This window comes from Orycteropus afer, unplaced genomic scaffold, assembly GCF_000298275.1.
Source record: "Orycteropus afer afer isolate SDZICR_OR568_19922 unplaced genomic scaffold, OryAfe1.0 scaffold00290, whole genome shotgun sequence".
Taxonomy (NCBI): Eukaryota; Metazoa; Chordata; class Mammalia; order Tubulidentata; family Orycteropodidae; genus Orycteropus; species Orycteropus afer.
Window position 1 is genome coordinate 1,985,846 of NW_006921877.1, and position 20,469 is coordinate 2,006,314.

The 20,469-nt window shown below is 47.5% G+C and overlaps 1 protein-coding gene across 1 annotated transcript; it reads left to right on the forward strand.

The window, feature by feature from the left end:
- The first annotated feature begins 475 nt into the window (after positions 1-475).
- On the forward strand, positions 476-19,483 carry PI4KB (phosphatidylinositol 4-kinase beta). The gene is made up of 12 exons (XM_042782311.1): positions 476-1,384; positions 6,127-6,171; positions 8,554-8,781; positions 9,525-9,752; positions 11,326-11,435; positions 12,016-12,120; positions 12,353-12,476; positions 13,516-13,781; positions 17,673-17,805; positions 18,092-18,212; positions 18,849-18,911; positions 19,302-19,483. The coding sequence occupies exons 1-12, from the start codon at positions 476-478 to the stop codon at positions 19,481-19,483; spliced, it is 2,514 nt and encodes an 837-aa protein (XP_042638245.1).
- The last annotated feature ends 986 nt before the right edge of the window (positions 19,484-20,469 follow it).

A 20,469-nucleotide genomic window follows, 5' to 3' on the forward strand; every position in this document is an offset into this window, starting at 1 on the left:
TCGTGGAAGCCCCCCTTTTAAACGATTTAATTTTAAACTATTAAAGCAATCATTTAAAGGGAGACAAGACTATAGAGAAGTGTTTGAAGAGTTAAGCACAAGACAGTTAGACCAGAATGCCTCCCCAGTCTGCCTGAAGAATTTATAAACCTGTATAAGCATAATACACAAAAGCAACATTTCACAAATACAAGTTAAGAACAGAGGCTAAGCTAAGTAGCCAAGTACAGAAGGAATGAAGAGTAATGCAAAGATCAGAAATGGAGGTAGTTAGGGAAATCCTCCTGGAAAGCAATAACTTTTTGTCTAATTTTAAGGAGTCCAGGAAGACAAAAAGATGGTGCCTGGGAAGGCTTCATAGAGGAGGAAAGACCTAAGGATGTTAGCACTAACCAGTGTATGTATGTGTCTCCTTTTATTTTCCTTTTTCCCTTCTTCCTCCTGTAGCTTGGAAGCTTGAAGTCTGGCTGTGGCCATGGGAGACACAGTAGTGGAGCCTGCCCCTCTGAAGCCAACTTCTGAGCCCACTTCTAGCCCACCAGGGAATAATGGGGGCTCCTTGCTAAGTGTCATCACAGAGGGGGTCGGGGAACTATCAGTGATTGACCCTGAGGTGGCCCAGAAGGCTTGCCAGGAGGTATTGGAGAAAGTGAAGCTTTTGCATGGAGGTGTAGCCGTCTCTAGCAGAGGTACCCCGCTGGAGTTGGTCAATGGGGATGGTGTGGATGGTGAGATCCGTTGCCTAGATGATCCAACTGCCCAGATAAGGGAGGAGGAAGATGAGATGGGGGCCACTGTGGCTTCAGGCACAGCCAAAGGAGCAAGAAGGCGGCGGCAGAACAACTCAGCCAAACAGTCTTGGCTGCTGAGGCTGTTTGAGTCAAAACTATTTGACATCTCCATGGCCATTTCATACCTGTATAACTCCAAGGAACCTGGAGTACAAGCCTACATTGGCAACCGGCTTTTCTGCTTTCGCAATGAGGACGTGGACTTTTATCTGCCCCAGTTGCTTAACATGTACATCCACATGGATGAGGACGTGGGTGATGCCATCAAGCCCTACATAGTCCACCGCTGCCGCCAGAGCATTAACTTTTCCCTCCAGTGTGCCCTGTTGCTCGGGGCTTACTCTTCAGACATGCACATTTCCACTCAACGACACTCCCGTGGGACCAAGCTACGGAAGCTGATCCTCTCAGATGAGCTGAAGCCAGCTCACCGAAAGAGGGAGCTACCATCCCTGAGCCCAGCCCCCGACACAGGGCTGTCTCCTTCTAAAAGGACTCACCAACGCTCTAAGTCAGATGCCACTGCCAGCATAAGTCTCAGCAGCAACCTGAAACGAACAGCCAGCAACCCTAAAGTGGAGAATGAGGATGAGGTAAAATTCTGGGGAGGGACAAGGTGGCAGAGGGCTGCATGGAGATAGGATGTCTGTCAAAGGGTTATTCTGTCCTTTTCTCTCCTTCCTTCTGTTTCATTTCACTGTGATAAAAGCATGGAAAGTTACAATGGAAAAAGACTTTAGAATGCATGTATTCCAACTGACTCATTTTACAAAGGAAAGACTCAGAGACCCAGAGGATAAAGTGACTTGCCTCCGGTCATATAGCTAGTTAATGGCAAAGCTGATGCTCCAGCCCATCCATCCATTGTTGTTTATACTAAATTGCCCTGGCATTCCATTAACTACTTGCTTACTAAGAACTGTGGCAGAGACCCCCCCACACACCCAAACTTGAGACTTGGCATAACTACCAGAGCTGCTAAGAGATTGTGGAGGAAAAGGGACTATGTTCTTTGTGCTAGAGTGGGAGAAATGTTAAATAGAACACCCGCTTCATTCTTCTGTCCACCTATCCTCATAATCCCTCTTCCCCACCCCCTGAAGAGCCTGCTTTTTGTTGACATTAGGGTAGAGTTCATTCCCTGTCCCTGAGGTATCTGCAGAATGCCCTCCTGCCTGTCTTTCCTTGGTGGAGGGATGTGTTGCTAGTATCTTTCCCATATCATTTGGGAGAAGCAAAAAAAGAAGAGAATAAATCTTGCCTAGTCAAGGACCTATACACTGGGAAGAAGAGGAAGCTGCAGCAGTAGTTGGGGGTATGTAATTCAGGATACAAAGCAGGGGAGGGGATGAGTACATCAGTAGCTTACAACCACCCTCTACTTCACATCTGGACAGATAGGGGAAGTTGGCCAGTGGACAGCTAAGTGTTGGTGGCCTGGTGTCCCAGCCAGACAATGGTGCCCCAGTCTTCCCCTCTGACTCACCACTGACCAGGCGTCCATCCTGGCTTCCAGCCTAGGAAAGAAGGGAGAAAAGAACAAGGAATTTGCACTTGTTGGAAATCTCACATAGTCGTGGTCCTGGCATCTGCCTCTGTGGGGCACGTACCCACCCACATTTCTGATACAATGGGACTCCTTTCAGCTAGGGGGAGGTCAGAGTAACTAGGGAAGGGAAAAGCAGTAGGCAGGGAAACTACAGAGCTTGCTCTCTGGCAATTGGGTATTTTATTAGAATTTGGTCTAATAGTTGGCCCAGAATGAAAATAACAGTAGAGCTAAAAGAGCTTACATTTATTGAGCACTTATGTGCTAGGGGAGCTCTGGTGGTGTAGTGCCAAAGGCATTTGACTGCTAATCAGAAGGCTGGCGGTTCAAACCCACCAGCCACTCCTCAGAAGGAAGGTTGGACAATCTACTTCCGTAGTGATACTGCCTTGGAAACCCAAGGAGGGGTCGCTATGAGTCGGATCCGACTCAGTGGCAATGAGTTTAGTTTGGTTTTGGATATATGCTGGACATTGTGCCAGTTACTTTACATTTATTCCTCACAATTAACCCTAAGAGATAAGTATTATTTTACCAGCGAAAGACTTAGAGAGGTAGCTGATTTGCTGAAGATCTCTCAACTAATGAATACCAGACCAGGACTCAGATCCAGACCTGGTGCTCATAGTCATTCAGCTGGGCTACCTTCATTATTTCTCCACATTCACTTCCCCAGGCCTCCTTGCTAGTTTTGTCTAGGCCTCCCAGCTGTAAGAGGCCATTTGGAGAGAATTGGCTTAGGGCCTCGGCCATCTAGGCTTCCATATCCATGACGCAAGCCATTCTCAGAACCAGAATGGACCCTTTTCATTTCTGGTTGAGCTTGACAGTGGAGTCCAAGATCATGAAGGGAGGTTGTTGCAGAGTAGAAAAGATTGTAGAAGATTCTAGATTCATAAAGGGCCAGGCCCCTGGCAGTGTGAATGTGAGCAGCTGGCTGCCCCGTGTCAGGCTTGGCTTTTCTCTGTAACCATTTTGTAGTTCTCATCTTAGGGCCAGAAAAGCTGAGGTCTCAGGGCTTTTCTAACTGATGGTCCTTAGACCCTCTTTCATGTATCTATGTCCTGCTCCAGGATGACACTGTAGGTGGGTGGCACTGAGAGGCAGGTATTCTGTGAGTGCTTGTATCCTCTAAGATAGGTTCCCCAGCTGCTGTTTTTCCCAACCTGACTCTAGCTTGGATCACTGCATCCAGGAAAGAAAGGAGATACCTCATCCCCATGTACTCAGAAGTTACCTGATGCTGGCAGAATGAGACACCTGAATCCAATCTGGCTCCTCAGGAAATGTGATCGAGTGAGAGAGAATAAATAGGTGTATCACTAGGCATCTAAAAATATTCTTAAGCACAGGAGCATTTTGAGGCTACATCTATCGTGGTCCCTAAAATACCAAGGGGATTGGCTTTCCTCCTTTGACTTCCTACTCCTCCTGCCCATCATGCCACATTTATTCATTCAGAAAATAGTTACTGAGCTTACACGATATGCAAAGCCCTGTACTAAGGCAGTGGAGGATGGAAAGGTTTTATTTACCCTGTCCCTGCCCTCCGGGAACTTACAGGGTAATAGAGAAACCCCCTTGTCTAGGGAAAAGTTTAGTATGTGACTCTCTCAAAAAGCTGTTTTTTGCTTATAAGCAAGAAACAAACAGCTTGTTAAAACAAAACCCATAATTTTTCAAGGCTGGAACAGAGACACTAGGAGAATCTTTAGGTACCACCTGACACTCTGCTTCCAAATTTTGCTTTCCTTTTTAGGGTCCCAGTTTGATCCTACCCTCCCACCACTAGTAGAGAAGCCTCAGAAAGGTGAAGAGAGACTTCAGGGCAGTGGCCCATGACTGCTCTTCAGCTCTCTTCCTGCCCATCTCCCTAATGAGCTCTTCTTCCCAGATCTTACAGAGGGTTCTATTTTCTTTAATTGAGGAATTCTTTACACTCCTCCAACAGGGGCTCTAGCATTGACTTCTTCCATCTCCCACCATTTTTCCTTTAAAGCAGTGTTATGTCAGTTTAGTCTGGCAACTCTGCTCAGGCAGTTTTTCTTCCCATTTGTAATCAAATGTTAAATATTTTGGTGGGGGGTGAAGCCCAGAGAATAATTTTGGTACCACCCCCACATCACATGGAGATACTGTTAGTAGATTAGCTTTGTCTTTTCAGAGTGGCAACCCTTGGACAGAGAAATCCACGTGTCAGGTCACACTGAAAGGCTCAGTGGGCCTTCTAGCCTGATATGATTTGATATCAGCTTCTTGGACTCGGCTGTGCTCCCTGAAGCTGACTCAGTATGAGTGACTCAAGCCCTGGGAACAGGAGGGGAGGGGCAGGTAATGATACACCTCCCTTCTCTCCAGGCTGTGAATAAGTCAGACAGTGGACCTGTCTGTGGGAGAATCAGCTGGAGAGTTGCTCATCGAGCCACTGTCCTGGCTGCTGTTCTTTCCCCAGCTAACTCATGAGTGTAAATTGAACCACCATGTCATACCCTGGCATCCTCACTGCCTCTCTTCTCCTTCCCACCTCTACCCAAAGTGCAAGACTTGTTGCCCTGGAGGAATATTTCCAAGCTTGATCTCTCCCTCGAAGTGTCCTTCTCCCTGGATTCTTCAAGGAAGGACCTGCTTACGGGAACCTGTAGATAGAACAGAACTTAAACCATAGGCTTGAATTAAGTAGATGCTGAAATGGTGATTCCAGAGTAGAAACCATGACCATGACCATGGGCCACCTGCCCTGGGAGCTCTCAAGACTTTGACTCTTAAGCTCAGTCCCCTTCCTTGCAGGTTTGTGCACACTTGCTGCCCCTACTCCTTGCCTGGGTATATCTTGGAGGGCTGCAGCAAAACTGTTGAATGAGACTCTGACTACCTCCCCATTGTCCATTTTTTTTGCTCACGGGCACCCACCGTAAGGCACAGGATGGGGTGGGGGTGGGGGATAATTAGATAAACCCCTTGGGCTGGAACTAACATAGCAGCTGCCCAGCTGTTTAACCTTCTCAATGGATTTAGCTAGAACCTAGCTCTCCACCTTACATCAAAAAAATTGTAGTTTATTGAGTGTTATGTGAAATAGTCTGATAAGGAAGCCTAAAGAGATTTAGTAGATGTCAGGTTTGTTCTTTGCTACTACCACCAGTATCCAATCCAGAGGTTTCAAGTTCATGGGTCTGGGGTGTTCTTTGTCACACAGATTCAAGTTTGAGGTTAGGCTTCCCAGGGTGATAATGAGACTGCTAAGAGGTGTACCTGGCACTGAAAGTTTAGCCCTTCTGCTTTCTCTCTGAGGTTTCCAAGAAGCTGGAAGAACATGGGGTTTTCCATAGGGGGCCATGCAATATGTTACATTCAGTCTGTCTGTGGCAGTCCCCATGGAGAAGGGTTTGGTCGAGACCACGTGAGTGCGTGACTACGTGAGTGTGTGAAGAGCAGAGAAGCTTGTTAAGGCAAAGCTGCTCACCTCCCTAGGGAGCCAGCTTGAGAGTTTTGTTCTAGAAGACCTCACACAGGCAAGAATAGAAAGGACTAAAGTGAAAAGCAGAAGTCACTTAGTCTCTTCACCCTCTTGACCTGCTTAGGGTCTGAGCTGGCCTTTTAGCTTCTTGCACAGGTGTTAGGAATCTGGGCAAGTGGTGTTTCTGGGTTGACTCTTTCATTAAAGCAGAAAGGAAGAGCTACAGAGAAGCAGTTATGATCCAAGTTGGAGCTAAATTCTTTGCCTTTGTCTCTCTCCCCTCCCTCCCCGCCCCCTCCCCCTCCCCTTGCCCTCTGGCCCTTTCCCAGGAGCTCTCCTCCAGCACCGAGAGTATTGATAATTCATTCAGTTCCGTAAGTGGGGCCAGGCTGGGACTGGGTGGCAAGCTCCCCCCATGGCCGCATTTCCTCTCCGTCCCCAGGTCGACCTGAGCCCCCAGGTCAAAGCTACAGTTAAAAGGCCTCTTTTCTTCCTGGGAGACCAGCCCTTCCCTCTCCACCTCCCAGACCTGAAGAGTCTCCCTTTTCCTTGCTGCTGGGGTGTGCAGAGTCCAGTCTGAGTTGGGCTCAGTTGGTCTTCTCTCAGAGACAGCCATCATGTAGTGATACTCAGCCCCCAGCTCCTGGTCTCCAGAGCAAACAGCTGGGAGAGAGCAAGGAACTGCTTGACAGAAACCTCTAAGAGCCTATTTCTTTTACCCAGAACCCTTTCCCCCTGGTTTCTACCATCAGGCCATCATCAAATATTGATTCTGTGTCTTGTAAATGCTAGCCCTATGCTGGGTAAAAAGAAAACAGGAGTTGGCCTGAAGGAAAGTTGCTTCCCTGTAGCCAGTTTCTTTTGTAACTTCAACCACATTTCTTCCAGGTCTGAGTTCTTCCCTTTTCCCAGGTCACTGCCCAGGATGTTCCTTAATCCCTGTTCTCCTTTCTTGCTCCCTCTGGATGACCTCTAGACTAACCCTTGACCCTCTGGTCCCTCAGTCTCAAACCTTATTGCTGGGCAGAGACGAGAGAGGAAATGCTGGACCCTCTGGGAGTTTGGATGATTTTTTACTTTTTTTGATTTGTCTATCCAATCAGTTTTCTCTGTTCTATGCTGATCCCCTTTCAATCATGATCCCTGTCTCCTCCCATGTGGCAGAGCCTCTCTCAAGGCCTGGGGTCACATTTCTAACATGCTCAAGTAATTTGGGGGCCCCTGACCCAAATGTTGATTTGGATATGGGAGGATGGGGTCTACTTTTTCTCATCTGAGATGATTATGAATTGGTTGGGGTGGCGGGTCCTTGGGACTGTTTGCCACCTGAGTGGATGGATTAGGGGGATCAGGATAAAGGAAGGAGTAAATTTCTAAATTTCCTCTTCCTTTCTTTCTCTTTCCCCATTAGGCCCCCCAGACATTTCCAGGGGCCACAGAAGCATTATTCTATTGTCCTTCTTTCTATATCTCTTTTCAGTCCTGCCTGCCAAAGTATTCCTGACTGATTCAGACACCCTGTTTCATTACTTGTGTGGGACTCTGTGCCAGCCCCCCTGTGAGACAGAGGCTGAGAGATGAGCTCTCCCTCTAGACCTTGGTTCTGTTGCATATGCAGGGGTGGGCCCTGTACTGCCCAGCTCTCAGAAGAAGTGTGAGGGAGTGAGGGTAGACATTCTCAATCAGAAAACTAAGCAAAACACACAGAGGGAGAGAGAAACGGTTTCTACCAGAGGAGGATTTTACTTTTGTCTACCTGAGGGAACATGGGATGGGGAGTTGGGTAGCTATCATGGTAAATCCCCCTTATTGTAGAAGGATGTCAGCTGGAAAAAAAGCCCTTCTTCTTGTTGAGCAATGTCTTTTTCCCCACCCCCACCTTATTCCCCAGACTGACTTTGCCCTTTCTGGGCATGACTGAAGTTCCCAGTATGAGGAGCTAAGCTCTCAGCAGGAACTAAGAAGGGGAGCCTAGGCCCTGAGAGATTGAGGAGAGGACCCAAAGAGGAATCCCAAAAAGAGACAGGCCTTCAAGGCCATCAACACCACTAAAAGAGGCCATCACTTTCTCCATCCATCTGCTCACATCTCCCTCCTTCCATCTGCTTTTCTTTCCTTATCAGTTGTCCCCTCATTGATGTAAAGTCTGTTCATCCCCTGCATGTGCATTGATCCCTTGTAAGAGATTGTGAGATTGGGCAGGGGAATGCCATGAAAAGCAACAAAAGTCATGTGAATAAAGAGTTTTCCTTCTTTGAAAGGGGAAATATTGACTCGGAGCTCCCACCCCTAGCCTTGTGGCTCTGGCAGAGCCCCCTCAGCAGAGATCCAGCCTGAGGATCCAAACAGGGAGAGGGACAATCCTGTTCTTGAGCTGAGTGAGGCACTTCAGGTGTAAGCAGCTCCTGTCCCTGGGGCCGTGACTGACACCTCTGGATGCTGTTCCCTGCCTAGCCTGAAGCCTTAGGACAGCCCCTGAGACACTCAAGTCTAAGAAAAGAGGGCTGCCTCCCAGTGACTTATCATGGCTGGATTCAAGGCCCCCATTCCTTCAAGGAATAGCCTGTTCTACCTGTTCCTGAGTCAAGCTGATAGGGGTGGGATAAGATCTACTAAGACCAAAAGGTAGCTCCTTCCCTGGAGTTTTCCAGACACTGGGATATCTGCCCTGCATGTCAAGGAGGAACTGAGTGAGTGGGCCACTTTTTACTATGATTTTTTTTTACCCTGTTCTGTTTTACCTCAATCTCCTTTAGCCCATCAGACTGGCTCCTGAGCGAGAGTTCATCAAGTCTCTGATGGCAATCGGCAAGCGGCTGGCCACACTCCCCACCAAGGAGCAGAAGACACAGCGGCTGATTTCAGAGCTCTCCCTGCTCAACCATAAACTCCCTGCCCGAGTCTGGCTGCCCACTGCTGGCTTTGACCACCACGTGGTCCGCGTACCCCATACCCAGGCTGTTGTCCTCAATTCCAAGGACAAGGTAGATGCACTCTGACCAAAATTCTACCTGTAACCTGACTCTATTCCCTGATTGTCCAGAGTTTGTGTATGTGCCCAACCATGTTTGTGGTTTGTGTTTGTATATGTGTCTACATCTCCCAATATCCTAACTCCCCAGCCCCTTTTCACAGACATTTTGATAGCTCTTCCTCAGCCTTTCTGTAACTCCTAGGCTTTCCAGATACAGCAGCAACTAAGGCAGAGAAATATTTTGTTTCTAAAGCTTTTTCTGATTAGAGTGGCAGGAAAAAGAGAAAAGGTTGCCTGATTTGTATTGGAGAGAACTAGCTGAATTGGTCTATTGGATGGAAAGAGTGTTACGGTTCAGATTCTTCTTGAGAATCCTCCTCAGGGCTGTGCCCAGCTTTATTCTCTGTCTTTGTTCACAGCAGCTTCCTGGCCCGTCTTTAGGACAAGCTCACAGAAGGTTCTAAGCCTCTCTAATGGGTTATAATTGATATTTGGAATTGGTTTTGCCCAAGTGTCTCATTTATACATTTTGAAGCTCAGCTGAAATATTTTGAAGGCTTGTGTCCTTTCCTGCCCAGATTCCTCATGTAGGTGTTCATAGGACAAGTTCTTGCCCTAAAAGGGGTCCTCGTAGTGTCAGGGGATTAATGGATGAGATTGGGAGGTCGGCAACAGGAAGTGTGTTAACAGAGTTGAGATTTGGGGGATAGTGTTGGAGATAAGTTGCAAATACTGTTCCCCCTTTCCCCTCAGGCTCCCTACCTGATCTATGTGGAAGTCCTTGAATGTGAAAACTTTGACACCACCAGTGTTCCTGCCCGGATCCCCGAGAACCGAATTCGGAGCACACGGTCTGTGGAGAACCTTCCCGAATGTGGTATCACCCATGAGCAACGGGCAGGCAGCTTCAGCACTGTGCCCAACTATGACAATGATGATGAGGCCTGGTCAGTGGACGACATAGGTGACCTGCAGGTGGAGGTGAGGGAGCTCCAAGGAGGTAATGACTGGGACACAGGATCTAATCTCCAGGAGCTTTCAGTATATTTGAGACAAGACTGCACACCCTGAGGCAGGCAGAGGCAAGTGTCCAAATGAGTGGGGTAGGTAGTAAGGATTATGAGAAGGAAAAACTAAACGGTGCTAGTCTGGAATAGATTCAGGTAGACTTGTTTTCCTGAAGAAGGAATTCAAATGAAATGTAAGGAAGAACTTGCAGACTTGGAAAGTGAAGGAATCAAAATACTCACTGAACACCTGCTATATAGTGTTCTCTTAGGATAGCAAACAATTCATATATTCATTCATTTAAGAAATATTTATCGAGGGCTTTCTTTGTGCCAGAACTGAGTATAGTGTGCTAATAATGATCAAGACTTGCCCGTTTGCAAGGTGTTTGTGACCTAACAGGAGAGAGAACAAGATCAGTACACAGGTAGTTGTAGTATGATGTGACTCAGCTTGTGGCATAGAGGATGGGGTGTATGCAAGCACCTGAGGGTGGGGGTAGTACTTAAGGCAGACTCGGTGTGGAAGTCAGAAAATTTCCTGGAGGGAGTAACATCTCAGCTGGTAGAGATTAGCTGGGCAAAGAATATGATAGGCAGAGGGAATAGCACATGCAAAAACTGGAAGACAAGGGAGACTTGGCCCATTTTAGAGAATGAGAGAAATGTTGATGGCTGTGATGCTGTGTGGGTGAGGTGGGAAGTGGTGAGGAATGAGGCTGGAAAGGCCATATGGGTCACACTGTAGGAAGGATCCTGTAAACTCTAGAAAGACATCTAGACTTAATCCTGAGTATACCAGGAAACCAGAGCAGGACTGTTAAATAAGGCCATGACCCAGACGGATTTCTTTGTGAAAAGACAGAATCTCTGTCCTTGAGCGTACAGTCTAATTGAGGAAGTTGGATATAGGCATATAAAAAAAAAAAAAAGATAATATATACAACAAGGCAGTAAGTATGTGGTGAGTTAAAGAGAAGCATTTCTGGTACAAAGGAAAGAGAAGGAACTTGGGGATCTGGTAGAAGATTCTATAGTTAAAGAAAGATGAGGGTAGGACTAGATGGCTTAAAGTGAAGAAATGGCCGGAGGAATTTAGTCTGGAGAGCTTTCCTAGCTTAGGGAGCTCTCATTATGAGAAAGTACAGGTTTCTGTGATAGCCATGGTAGTGGTTTACAAACTTTAGTGTTAGGAGTCTTTTGAAACACTCGTTAAAAATTCAGATTCTCAGATCCTATTCCTAGTAATTCTGAGAATATGAGTGGGGCCTGGAAACCTACCTTTTGGCAAGCATTCTGATACAGATAGTTTACATTTTGAGAAACATTGCTGTAGCGTCTATATAAGTGCCTAGGCTGTTTGGGTCCAACGAGTCAGAATGGTTTGTCACCAGGAGAGGCTTTCTGGAGCAGAATTTGGAAGGGCGGGGATGAACATGGCCGGAGATGACACACAAAGAAGCAGGAAGTGATAGATGGAGGAGGTGTGAAAGAACAGAGACCTGTGCTTGGTCCTTCTGACTCTCCCCACCACCACCTCTCCCCAGCTCCCTGAAGTGCACACCAATAGCTGTGACAACATCTCCCAGTTCTCTGTGGACAGTATCACCAGCCAGGAAAGCAAGGAGCCTGTGTTCATTGCAGCAGGGGACATCCGGTATGGCCAGATCATGTTGCCCCTCATTTCTCATCCCTCTTTCAGGCATGCCTCTCTCTCTGTCTCCTTCATCTCTGTCTGAACCTTCTATTCTATTCTATTGTCAGCCTGCATCTTAGTCTTTTTCCTTCTTGTTACTCTGTTCTTGTCCTGAAGGTGCAGGTTGAAAAATGTCCTGGGCTACTACAGAAAGAAGTAAAACTTTAAAAGGACTCTAAAGTGATGAAAGCACTAGAGGAGTGTTTCTCAAAGTGGAATCTGAGGATCACATGTATCAGAATTGAGGAGGAGAATATCTTGTTTGAAATGTAGATTCTGGTTTCATACCCCGTTCTCAATCAGAATCTTAGTGGAGGAGTAAGGGAGGGCCTGGTGATCGGCATTTTAACATGATTGCAAACCACCAGGTTAGCAAAAGGTATCACTGGTACATATCCTTCCATGAGTCTCTCTCAGCTTAGGTTCCTACATGTGAGTGTCCAGAATCAAGGAAACAGCTCAGGAAATGCCAGCATACACGTAGGGGAGTGAGGCTCTGGGGTAACTCCTTCAGGCAAATTATGTGTTTTCTTCCTGCTAGACGGCGCCTTTCAGAACAACTGGCTCACACTCCCACAGCCTTCAAACGAGACCCAGAAGACCCTTCTGCAGTTGCTCTCAAAGAGCCCTGGCAGGAGAAAGTGCGGTGAGTTGGATGCAGGTCTTTCCACTCCTTAAAGCCCATAGGCAGTCTGTATTGTCCATCAGCCTCCCAAAGTCCCTATACATAGAGACAAACCAAGGACAAAAAATGATCTACGCTGGAACCCAGGCAGTCTTTGCTTTGTGAGGTGTTTTTAGATTTGGATTTTTGGTAGAAACTGTTTCTGTCCTCACTGTGGATGTACCCTTTGACACTTTTCCCTTTTCCTTCACAGGCGGATCCGAGAGGCTTCCCCCTATGGTCATCTCCCCAACTGGCGGCTCCTGTCAGTCATTGTCAAGTGTGGAGATGACCTTCGGCAGGAACTGCTAGCTTTCCAGGTGTTGAAGCAACTGCAGGTAAGAGAGGGGAGGGAGAAGTAAAAGGAACTCAGCCCAGCTCCACCCACCTGACGTGACCGCACAGGTGGTTCTGCAGGGAGTTAAATTGCTTTTCTGCTGCCACTGCTGCACGGTGGCCGCAGAGACAGACAGACAGACACACACACACACAAACACACACACACCACCCCCCCACCCCCACCCCCACCCCACCCAGGGTCTAAATTGGAGGCTTATTAGACTAATCCTGGTGCTACTTTTCCCTGGGACTTACAGCCTCTGAAACAGCCCCACAACGACCTCTTTTGGCCATTTTATGAACTGTACCAGCTCTGTTCTGATAGGAAACTTCAAGATTTGTCCTTTAGATCAGAACTCATCAACTGGTCTGCAGCAAGTGGGTTACTGGTGTGCCGAGGTATCGATCCTCTGAGCACCCTGGGTTACTCACCTACAAGCAACTTCAGCTGTTTAATCCAGTTCATAATAGGAATATTTTCTTTTTTAAAAAAGCTTTCTCTGGACCTAAATCCTTTTGTTTTTCTTTTTATTCTTTGAATTAGTCTTAATAGTTCCCTTTCTCTGCTTGTGAGGTGATCATAGATTTCCTATGATTGTTCCTGATTATTTTGGACTTTCCACCTGTAAGATACCTTCACTCACCTCTGAGTGAGGTGTCTTATGCCCTATGTCTTTGTCAAGCCTTTGAGTTCTTTCAAAACTCCCTGGTCCTCAGTATAAACCCACTGCCATATACTCTGTCTTATAGAACAGAGTAGAACTGCCCCATTGCGTTTTCCAAAGCTATAAATCTTTACAGAATCAGATGGCCTCATCTTTTTCCCACAGAGCACTTGGTAGGTTTGAACCACTGACCTTTTGGTTAGCAGCCAAATGCCTTAACCACTGAGCTACCAGAACTCCAGTGGTTAAGTCCACAAGCCCTAGAATTCTAGGCCACCAAGGAGAGAGGTTGGGGTCAGAGGGAATTTTAGCCTCCTTTTCCAGTTTGGAGAAAGATGATAGTCCCAATACCTACCTCCCTGTCTCCTCACAGTCCATTTGGGAACAGGAGCGAGTACCTCTTTGGATCAAGCCATACAAGATTCTTGTGATTTCGGCTGATAGTGGCATGATTGAACCAGTAGTCAACGCTGTGTCCATCCATCAGGTGAAGAAACAGTCACAGCTCTCCTTGCTCGATTACTTCCTACAGGAGCATGGCAGCTACACTACAGAGGCATTCCTTAGTGCCCAGCGCAACTTTGTACAAAGTTGCGCTGGCTACTGCTTGGTCTGCTACCTGCTGCAAGTCAAGGACAGGTAGGTCCTGTTCCTCATCCTAACCTTTTATCCAGGTTCATTCATGTATCATTATCATTTACTCATTAACACCTTACCAAGATGTGAAGCTGAAGCCAACAACATATTTTAAGCAGAGACAGATGTATTCGTGTGACATTAAAGTAAGGAGGCAGACTGGCAAAGGCTAGAGTAAAAGGACAAAGGATTTGTGGGAGGAGTAAGGGATTGAGTGAGGAACACTGGTAGCGTAGTGGTTAAAGCACTTGGCTGCAAACCAGAAGGTCAGCAGTTCAAATGCACCAGCCACTCAGCAGGAGAAAGATATGACAGTTTGCTTCTTTGAAGAGTTACAGCCTTGGAAACTGTATGAGGCAGTTCTACTCTGTCCTATAGGGTTGCTATGAGTCAGAATTGACTGGGGATAGCAGTGAGTTCGATTGGAAGGATTTGAGTGAACAGCGCTTTGAAAAATGAGGACAGAGAAAGCTCTGGGAGAAGAATGTTCTGAGTAGAGGAAACAATTCCATGTGATTAAAGCTTGAGAGGCACTGCATGGCAGGGGAGGGGCAGTAGGTGGTGATGTCCAAAAGGTAAGCTGAAGTCCACTAAGAAAGGCCTTCAGTGTAAGGCTGAATGGTTTTGTGTTTTGTAGGGGGAGGAGTGACATGATCTAGTCGATGTTCAGTGGATGTGCCTGCATGAGGGTGGGTGCAATTACCCTGTGGCACCTGTGGGTGAGAACAGGGGTAAACATTCACCCTAAGGACTGTGGTGAGAATGGATGTAATTAGGTCTTTGTCTGGCAACAGTTAAAAGCAAGAGATAATGGGGTCTGGTCCAAGGATAATGGTGGTGACTGAGAGCAGAAAGGAGACGATGAATATGAGAAACATGGTAGAGATAAAGTTGAAACTCCCAGACTTGAATTCTTCATTCTTCTCATTCCAACATATGATTCCCAAAACTTTCAAGTGTCTGTTATTTTGCCCAGAGCTGTCAAGGTAAGCACAGACAAGCAGAGACTCAAGTCTCTGTCAGGGAGTAAATGTGAGAAGAGGCTTTGATTCCGTAGGAAGGTGCTGTGGGGTTTGGAGATGGGTGCCAGTCATACTGAGAAGCAGAATCTTTAATGTGAAAAAATATGAAACTGTTCACTATAGATTAGTAAATAGGCACAAGTAAGCCTATGCTTACCTTGCTTATTGGGTAATATGACACCAAGTGAACAATATACTGTACAAAGATAGTTACACTGCCTTCTAAGGGTGTCTCCCAACTCACGGTCTGTATCCCGAATGCACGTGAGTTGAGCCTCTCACTGAGCACAGTGCAGCTGTCCCAGGAAGGCAGAGCTGCAATGGGTGCTTCTAGGGCCCAGGGACATAGCAGCAACTGGAAGATCTTGTTAATACAGCAGCTTAGCAGAACTCTAACATCTGCCATGGCCTGACATTCTAAGTAAAACATAAGGAAGCCTTGTGTTAGGTGTTCTCCATTGCCATTGGCAGATGAGGGAAGTAAGGGTCAGAGAGCTCTCAGAACCTGTGCTTACTCCACCCTGCCAGCCCTACACATGAACTCATTGTACTAACTCACAGTACTGGAGGGCTGAAGGAATTTGGTTGCAAGCTTCAGGGATCCCTAAAGAGTTAGGATTAAATCTAAGGCCCCAAGAGCCTAGAGCCAGCCTTGCGATTGAGTGACAATGGGTGGGAGGGAAGCTGGTGTTAGGGGCCTCAGAACATTGCTTTGGGACTTGTATATGCTTGAAAGATGAGGGAAAGTCCATCCCTTCTCTGGGAGAGGCAGTTGATAGCTTTTTGTAATAACTCAAAAAAGACAAGCTCAAATAAAGCTGTGAATAGAGTTAGCCACTGAAAAGAAGTGGCAGCAGTAAACAAGGCCCCAAACTGGAAGCAGATTTCAGGTCCCTGCTTCAGAATGAGCCCCAAACAGCTTTTCAGCTGGAGCTAACGCCGAAACTGGAGAGAAACTGCCCTCACTAACCTTGGAACCTTGGGCAAGAAGGTCACTTCCTCACCTGTAAAGTGAGAGGTTGGACTACCACATCTCAAGACTTTCTGGCTGAAGACTCTGCCGTTGTTACCAAGTCTTTAATGCTTTCCCAGATGGGAGAGACTCAGGTGGGACTCCGTTCTCCCTCTGTCCTCCTTTCTAGGTTGGTCAGACCAGCTCCAGAGATGGTGTCCCTCAGACCTATGCTTTTGGCCTAACAAAGCTTCTTTTAACACTGAAATTGGTTATGCTGAATAGGCCAGGCCTCACATGCCCAGCATTTTAATTGTTCCTTCTACAGGCCATTTATGTAGAACTCACAAAGACCTGGGATTTATCTCCCTTTAATGCCTCTTCCTACAGCTGGCCTGTGGTAATTGCCTCCTGAGATTTTTCCTATAAGTGATCTTACCAGAAAGTTAAAACTTACCCCTTGAGGGCAAGGTTATGGTCATTGCTTGGTCACAGCCAGCTACCCAGAGGGACCGAGTAGTTGATCCTGCGGGCTTGGGACCATAGTCGCAGGGGACATCAAGCTCAATTGGCATAACATACTATACAAAACATTGTTCCACCTACTACTTTGGCGAGTAGCAACTGGGACCTTAAAAGCTAGGAAGCTGCCATCTAGATGCAACAATGGGTCTCTCCTCATCAAGAAGAAAGAAGAAAACCAAAATTAATGGAAACAATCAATCCTAGCGACTGGTACACCATCCGATCTGCAACCTATACAACTGTGAGATCAGAAGAACTAGATGGTGCCCAGCTACCACTGTATTCCACTTGGAAGAGATGTAGGAGATCCTGAATAGAGAGGGAGAACAATGTGGAACAAAACTCAAAATCATTTGGAGGCAAAAAAAAAAAAAAAAAAACAAAACTCAAAATCATTTGGAGGCAAAAAAAAAAAAAAAAAGAAGAAGGTGGGGACCAGGTTTGCTGGTCCAATAGAGCCTGGTGTAACCACTGAGACTATGGCCCCTAGCTGCCCTTCAGGTCTGGAATTGAACCCACAACTGTGGTTTCCAGCCAAACAAAGTACAGGCATGTGAGTTAAACATTTACCTCAAGTAGACACACACCCTGTAGAGAACAATCATGGGAGAAGGAAGGGCTGCTTATGCACAGGGAGATAGCTCAGGGTGCAGAAGAGTATGAAGGGATGGACACTGGGAGGAGGTGACTATGGGGAGGAAGTGGGAGGGGAGCTGCTGCATTGTAAATTTTGGTCAATGACATGAGACAAAGTATATGTGAACTGCTGTATGAAAAGTGAATTTACTCTGTAAATCTTCACCCAAATCCTAATATAAAAAAAAAAAAAAAAACTTACCCCTTGAGGCCCCCACACTATTTTACATTTAAACTCCACTCTGCTTGCTGCTTCTTGCTCCCTCTGGTGGGGCGTCCGATGTGCAGTAGGCTGATAGAACCAAAACCAAACCCATCCTTGTGGGGTCAATTCCAACTGAGAGCTGATAGAAATTAAAAACACAGGTAAATAGGTCTGAATGGAGGCCTCCCGCAGAGCAAAGTGGCCCCTGTGACAGCTGCCGGAGCCTAAGGCCTTCTCACCTTGCTTCTGGATTCTTTAGTACATTGGGATCACTTTTGAGTGCTAGAAATACGATTTCAGGAGATTTGGGATGATCTTACACTATTTTTATTAAATTGTTAATAGCAATTTCAGAAGCCACAGCCTTTGTTAGAGATTTTCTTTTCTTCATACTGGTCGCTTTAGGTCCTAGGAGATTGATTGGACAGAGTTACAAGCAACAGGAAACATGGCAGGGGACTCTCCTGCCTGATGCCATGTGGCCAACGTGTTGCAGGTTAAGGTTCTGGCCTCAGTCAGACTTAGTACTCCTCCTTTCCCCTCTCTCTCCTCAGACACAACGGGAACATCCTCTTGGATGCAGAAGGCCACATCATCCACATCGACTTTGGCTTCATCCTGTCCAGCTCACCCCGAAACCTGGGCTTTGAGACATCAGCCTTTAAGCTGACCACAGAATTTGTGGACGTGAGTCAGAGGGAGAGATGCCGCCAGGGTCTTCTTTTCTCCGTCATGGGAAGGGGAGCTGATAAGGCTACCCCAAATTAGGGAAGAAATACAACAGAAATGGCTAAGTCAGGGTGAGGCTGGATTTCCAGGGAGGCTTCTTGCCTGCCAGTGGGGAAATAAAGGGATTTGTCATGTCTTCCCCAAGTACAAAAGGACCTCCCAGGTCTGAGAGGTAGGCCTGTTGGGACAGCGATGATTTCCTCTCTAAGCCCCATATGCATTCAACTCACTTCTCCCTCCCCAGGTGATGGGTGGCCTGGATGGTGACATGTTTAACTACTATAAGATGCTGATGCTCCAGGGGCTGATTGCTGCTCGAAAACACATGGATAAAGTGGTGCAGATTGTGGAGATCATGCAACAAGGTAGGACTGGGGAGAGGCAGGGTATGTGGGGTTAGAGCAGTGCCCATAGTGCCTCAAGAAACCCACTTATGTTGGAGCCCTGGACCACGGCACTTCCAAAGTTGATTCCACCCCAGGAATCAGGAGGGAGGTCCCCAGAGGGTTTCCAGCTCAGATCCAGTGCCTTGTTTCTCCTTCAAGACCCTCCTCCTGACTCCTGACAGAGCTGGGTCCTGGTGGCAACAGGAACTACCTCTTGAGGGAGAGCCATTACCATCTCCAGCTGCCCAACCTCTTTTAACCTCCCTATCCCTTCTCAGTTTCTCAGTCTCCTGTTTCCCTCATCTCCCTTCTCTGTCACTTCAGTCACTACTTTATTCCCCATTTTACTTTGACCTGATTGCTCTGTCCTCAGCCATCCTTCTCTTTCCCACTACTCACCCCTTCTACTTGGAGCTGAGGATGATGTCCTTTGCCTCTCATCTTTGTTTCACTCGGCTATTTCCTCACTGTCCTGCCATCCACAATGTCTCATCGAGGATCCCCTCCTCTCCCAGCTCCTCTAGGCTCTTGTCCCCATACCCCTCCATAAGGCTCAGGTGTGCACAGGGTCTGAGCTGTCAGTCTCCCCCTCCCCACCCCTGCCCCACCCCACAGGTTGCCGCCGTTGCTCAGGAGCATCCCCATCTGGCCCTGTGATGACGGTAGCCCAGGTCATCTGTGAGTGTCAGACGTAGCATAGGCAGAGGCCTGCAACAAGATAAGTGCCCAACTCAGGGCCCATTGCCTTTTCCCAGCCTTCCCTCCAGGTCCTAAGACCCTGTTCTCTCTGCTGTTACTGGGGGAGATAGGGTACTGGCCCTGTTCCCTCCTCTCTGGGCTTGCCCACACCTACAGGAGGGCTTAGGAGTATGGGATAAAAATGGACTGAAGACAGGGTCTCCCACCAATCCTCTCTTCTCTGCCCAAACCAAACTGCATCCACTCTCAGGGCTCTCCGAGGTGGGGACAAGGGGCACTTCAGATACCCCTGTTTCTGTTTGCCATGGCTGTTACTACTGCCCCTCCCTCCTCTTCATTCATTACCCTCTATCCCTACTGTTCCCCTAGGTTCTCAGCTTCCTTGCTTCCATGGTTCCAGCACCATCCGCAACCTCAAAGAGAGATTCCACATGAGCATGACTGAGGAGCAGCTCCAGCTGCTGGTGGAGCAGATGGTGGATGGCAGCATGCGGTCCATCACCACCAAACTCTACGATGGTTTCCAGTACCTCACCAATGGCATCATGTGATACCCTCCTGAAGCCCAGGAGTGGTGGGGAGGCCCAGGGACTGCCCTAGGAGGGTCCTTGTCTGATAAACCCAAAACCAGGAAACCCTACCCACCCAACCATCCACCCAAGGGAAATGGAAGGCAAGAGATACAAAGGATCATGTGGTAACTGCAAGAGCTTGCCAGGGATGGGGGGCTGGGGAAGCCAGCCATGGAGGTCCTCTGCCCCACAGCTCTGTGTCAGTATTACCACCTGACAGACTCCAGGACTCACTGTCCTCCAGAGAAGAGAGGTGATAGAAAAGAGGTGATGAATGTGGGGGACACTCAGGCCTTTCTCCTCACCAGGGCCTGCGAGGTTCTATCCGCAGGCCATCCTCTTAATCTGCTCCAGGTCCCAGGAAGTGAGGGAAAGAGCAGGTTCTTGGTACTTGGGACTTGATCCTGTGGTTGGCCTTTGGCCTTGCTGCTGCCTGACTTCTGTCCCTTCCCAGGGACTGATCCCCTAGCCCGAGTTCCTCTTGACAGGTGGGCTCTGGTGTGGGCTCCTGCACTTGCTGAGGGTCCCCATCCCAGGGACGAAGAAAGGAATTACCACAACCCCTCCACCGTGAGGGTCTTGGCCTAGCAGTGGGGAATTCCTTGCTCTGATCCCTTCCCCACACCCAGGGAAATAGCTCTCAATTTTTTATTTTTAATTTTTGTTTGAAATAAAAAGTCCTTAGTTAGCCATTTGTGTCATTTCTGAGTTATTTTTCAGGGGAGTGGGGTGGTAGAGAATGAGCAGATGCCTCAGTGTCCAAGATACAAAAGGCACTAAAAAAAAAACACAAGCGGTGGAGAGAGATAGTATCACCTCTTCTAAGGGGCTTCCCCAGTTCTGACTCTCACCTTTCTGTCAAATCCACATTGTCCAAGTCACAGAAAAAAAAAGAGCCTGAAGGGGGATTAAACCACGAGCAGTTTTAATGGTCTGTTTTTTCTCCCTCCCATTTCCCCCCACTG

What these genes read in the sequence shown, in the direction of transcription:
- PI4KB (XM_042782311.1), top strand. Translation starts at nt 476, where the DNA reads ATGGGAGACACAGTAGTGGAGCCTGCCCCTCTGAAGCCAACTTCTGAG. An exon ending in ATTGCAGCAGGGGACATCCG is followed by an intron (nt 11,436 to 12,015) that starts GTATGGCCAGAT and finishes TCTTCCTGCTAG; the next exon opens with ACGGCGCCTTTCAGAACAAC. An exon ending in CTGCTGCAAGTCAAGGACAG is followed by an intron (nt 13,782 to 17,672) that starts GTAGGTCCTGTT and finishes CTCTCTCCTCAG; the next exon opens with ACACAACGGGAACATCCTCT.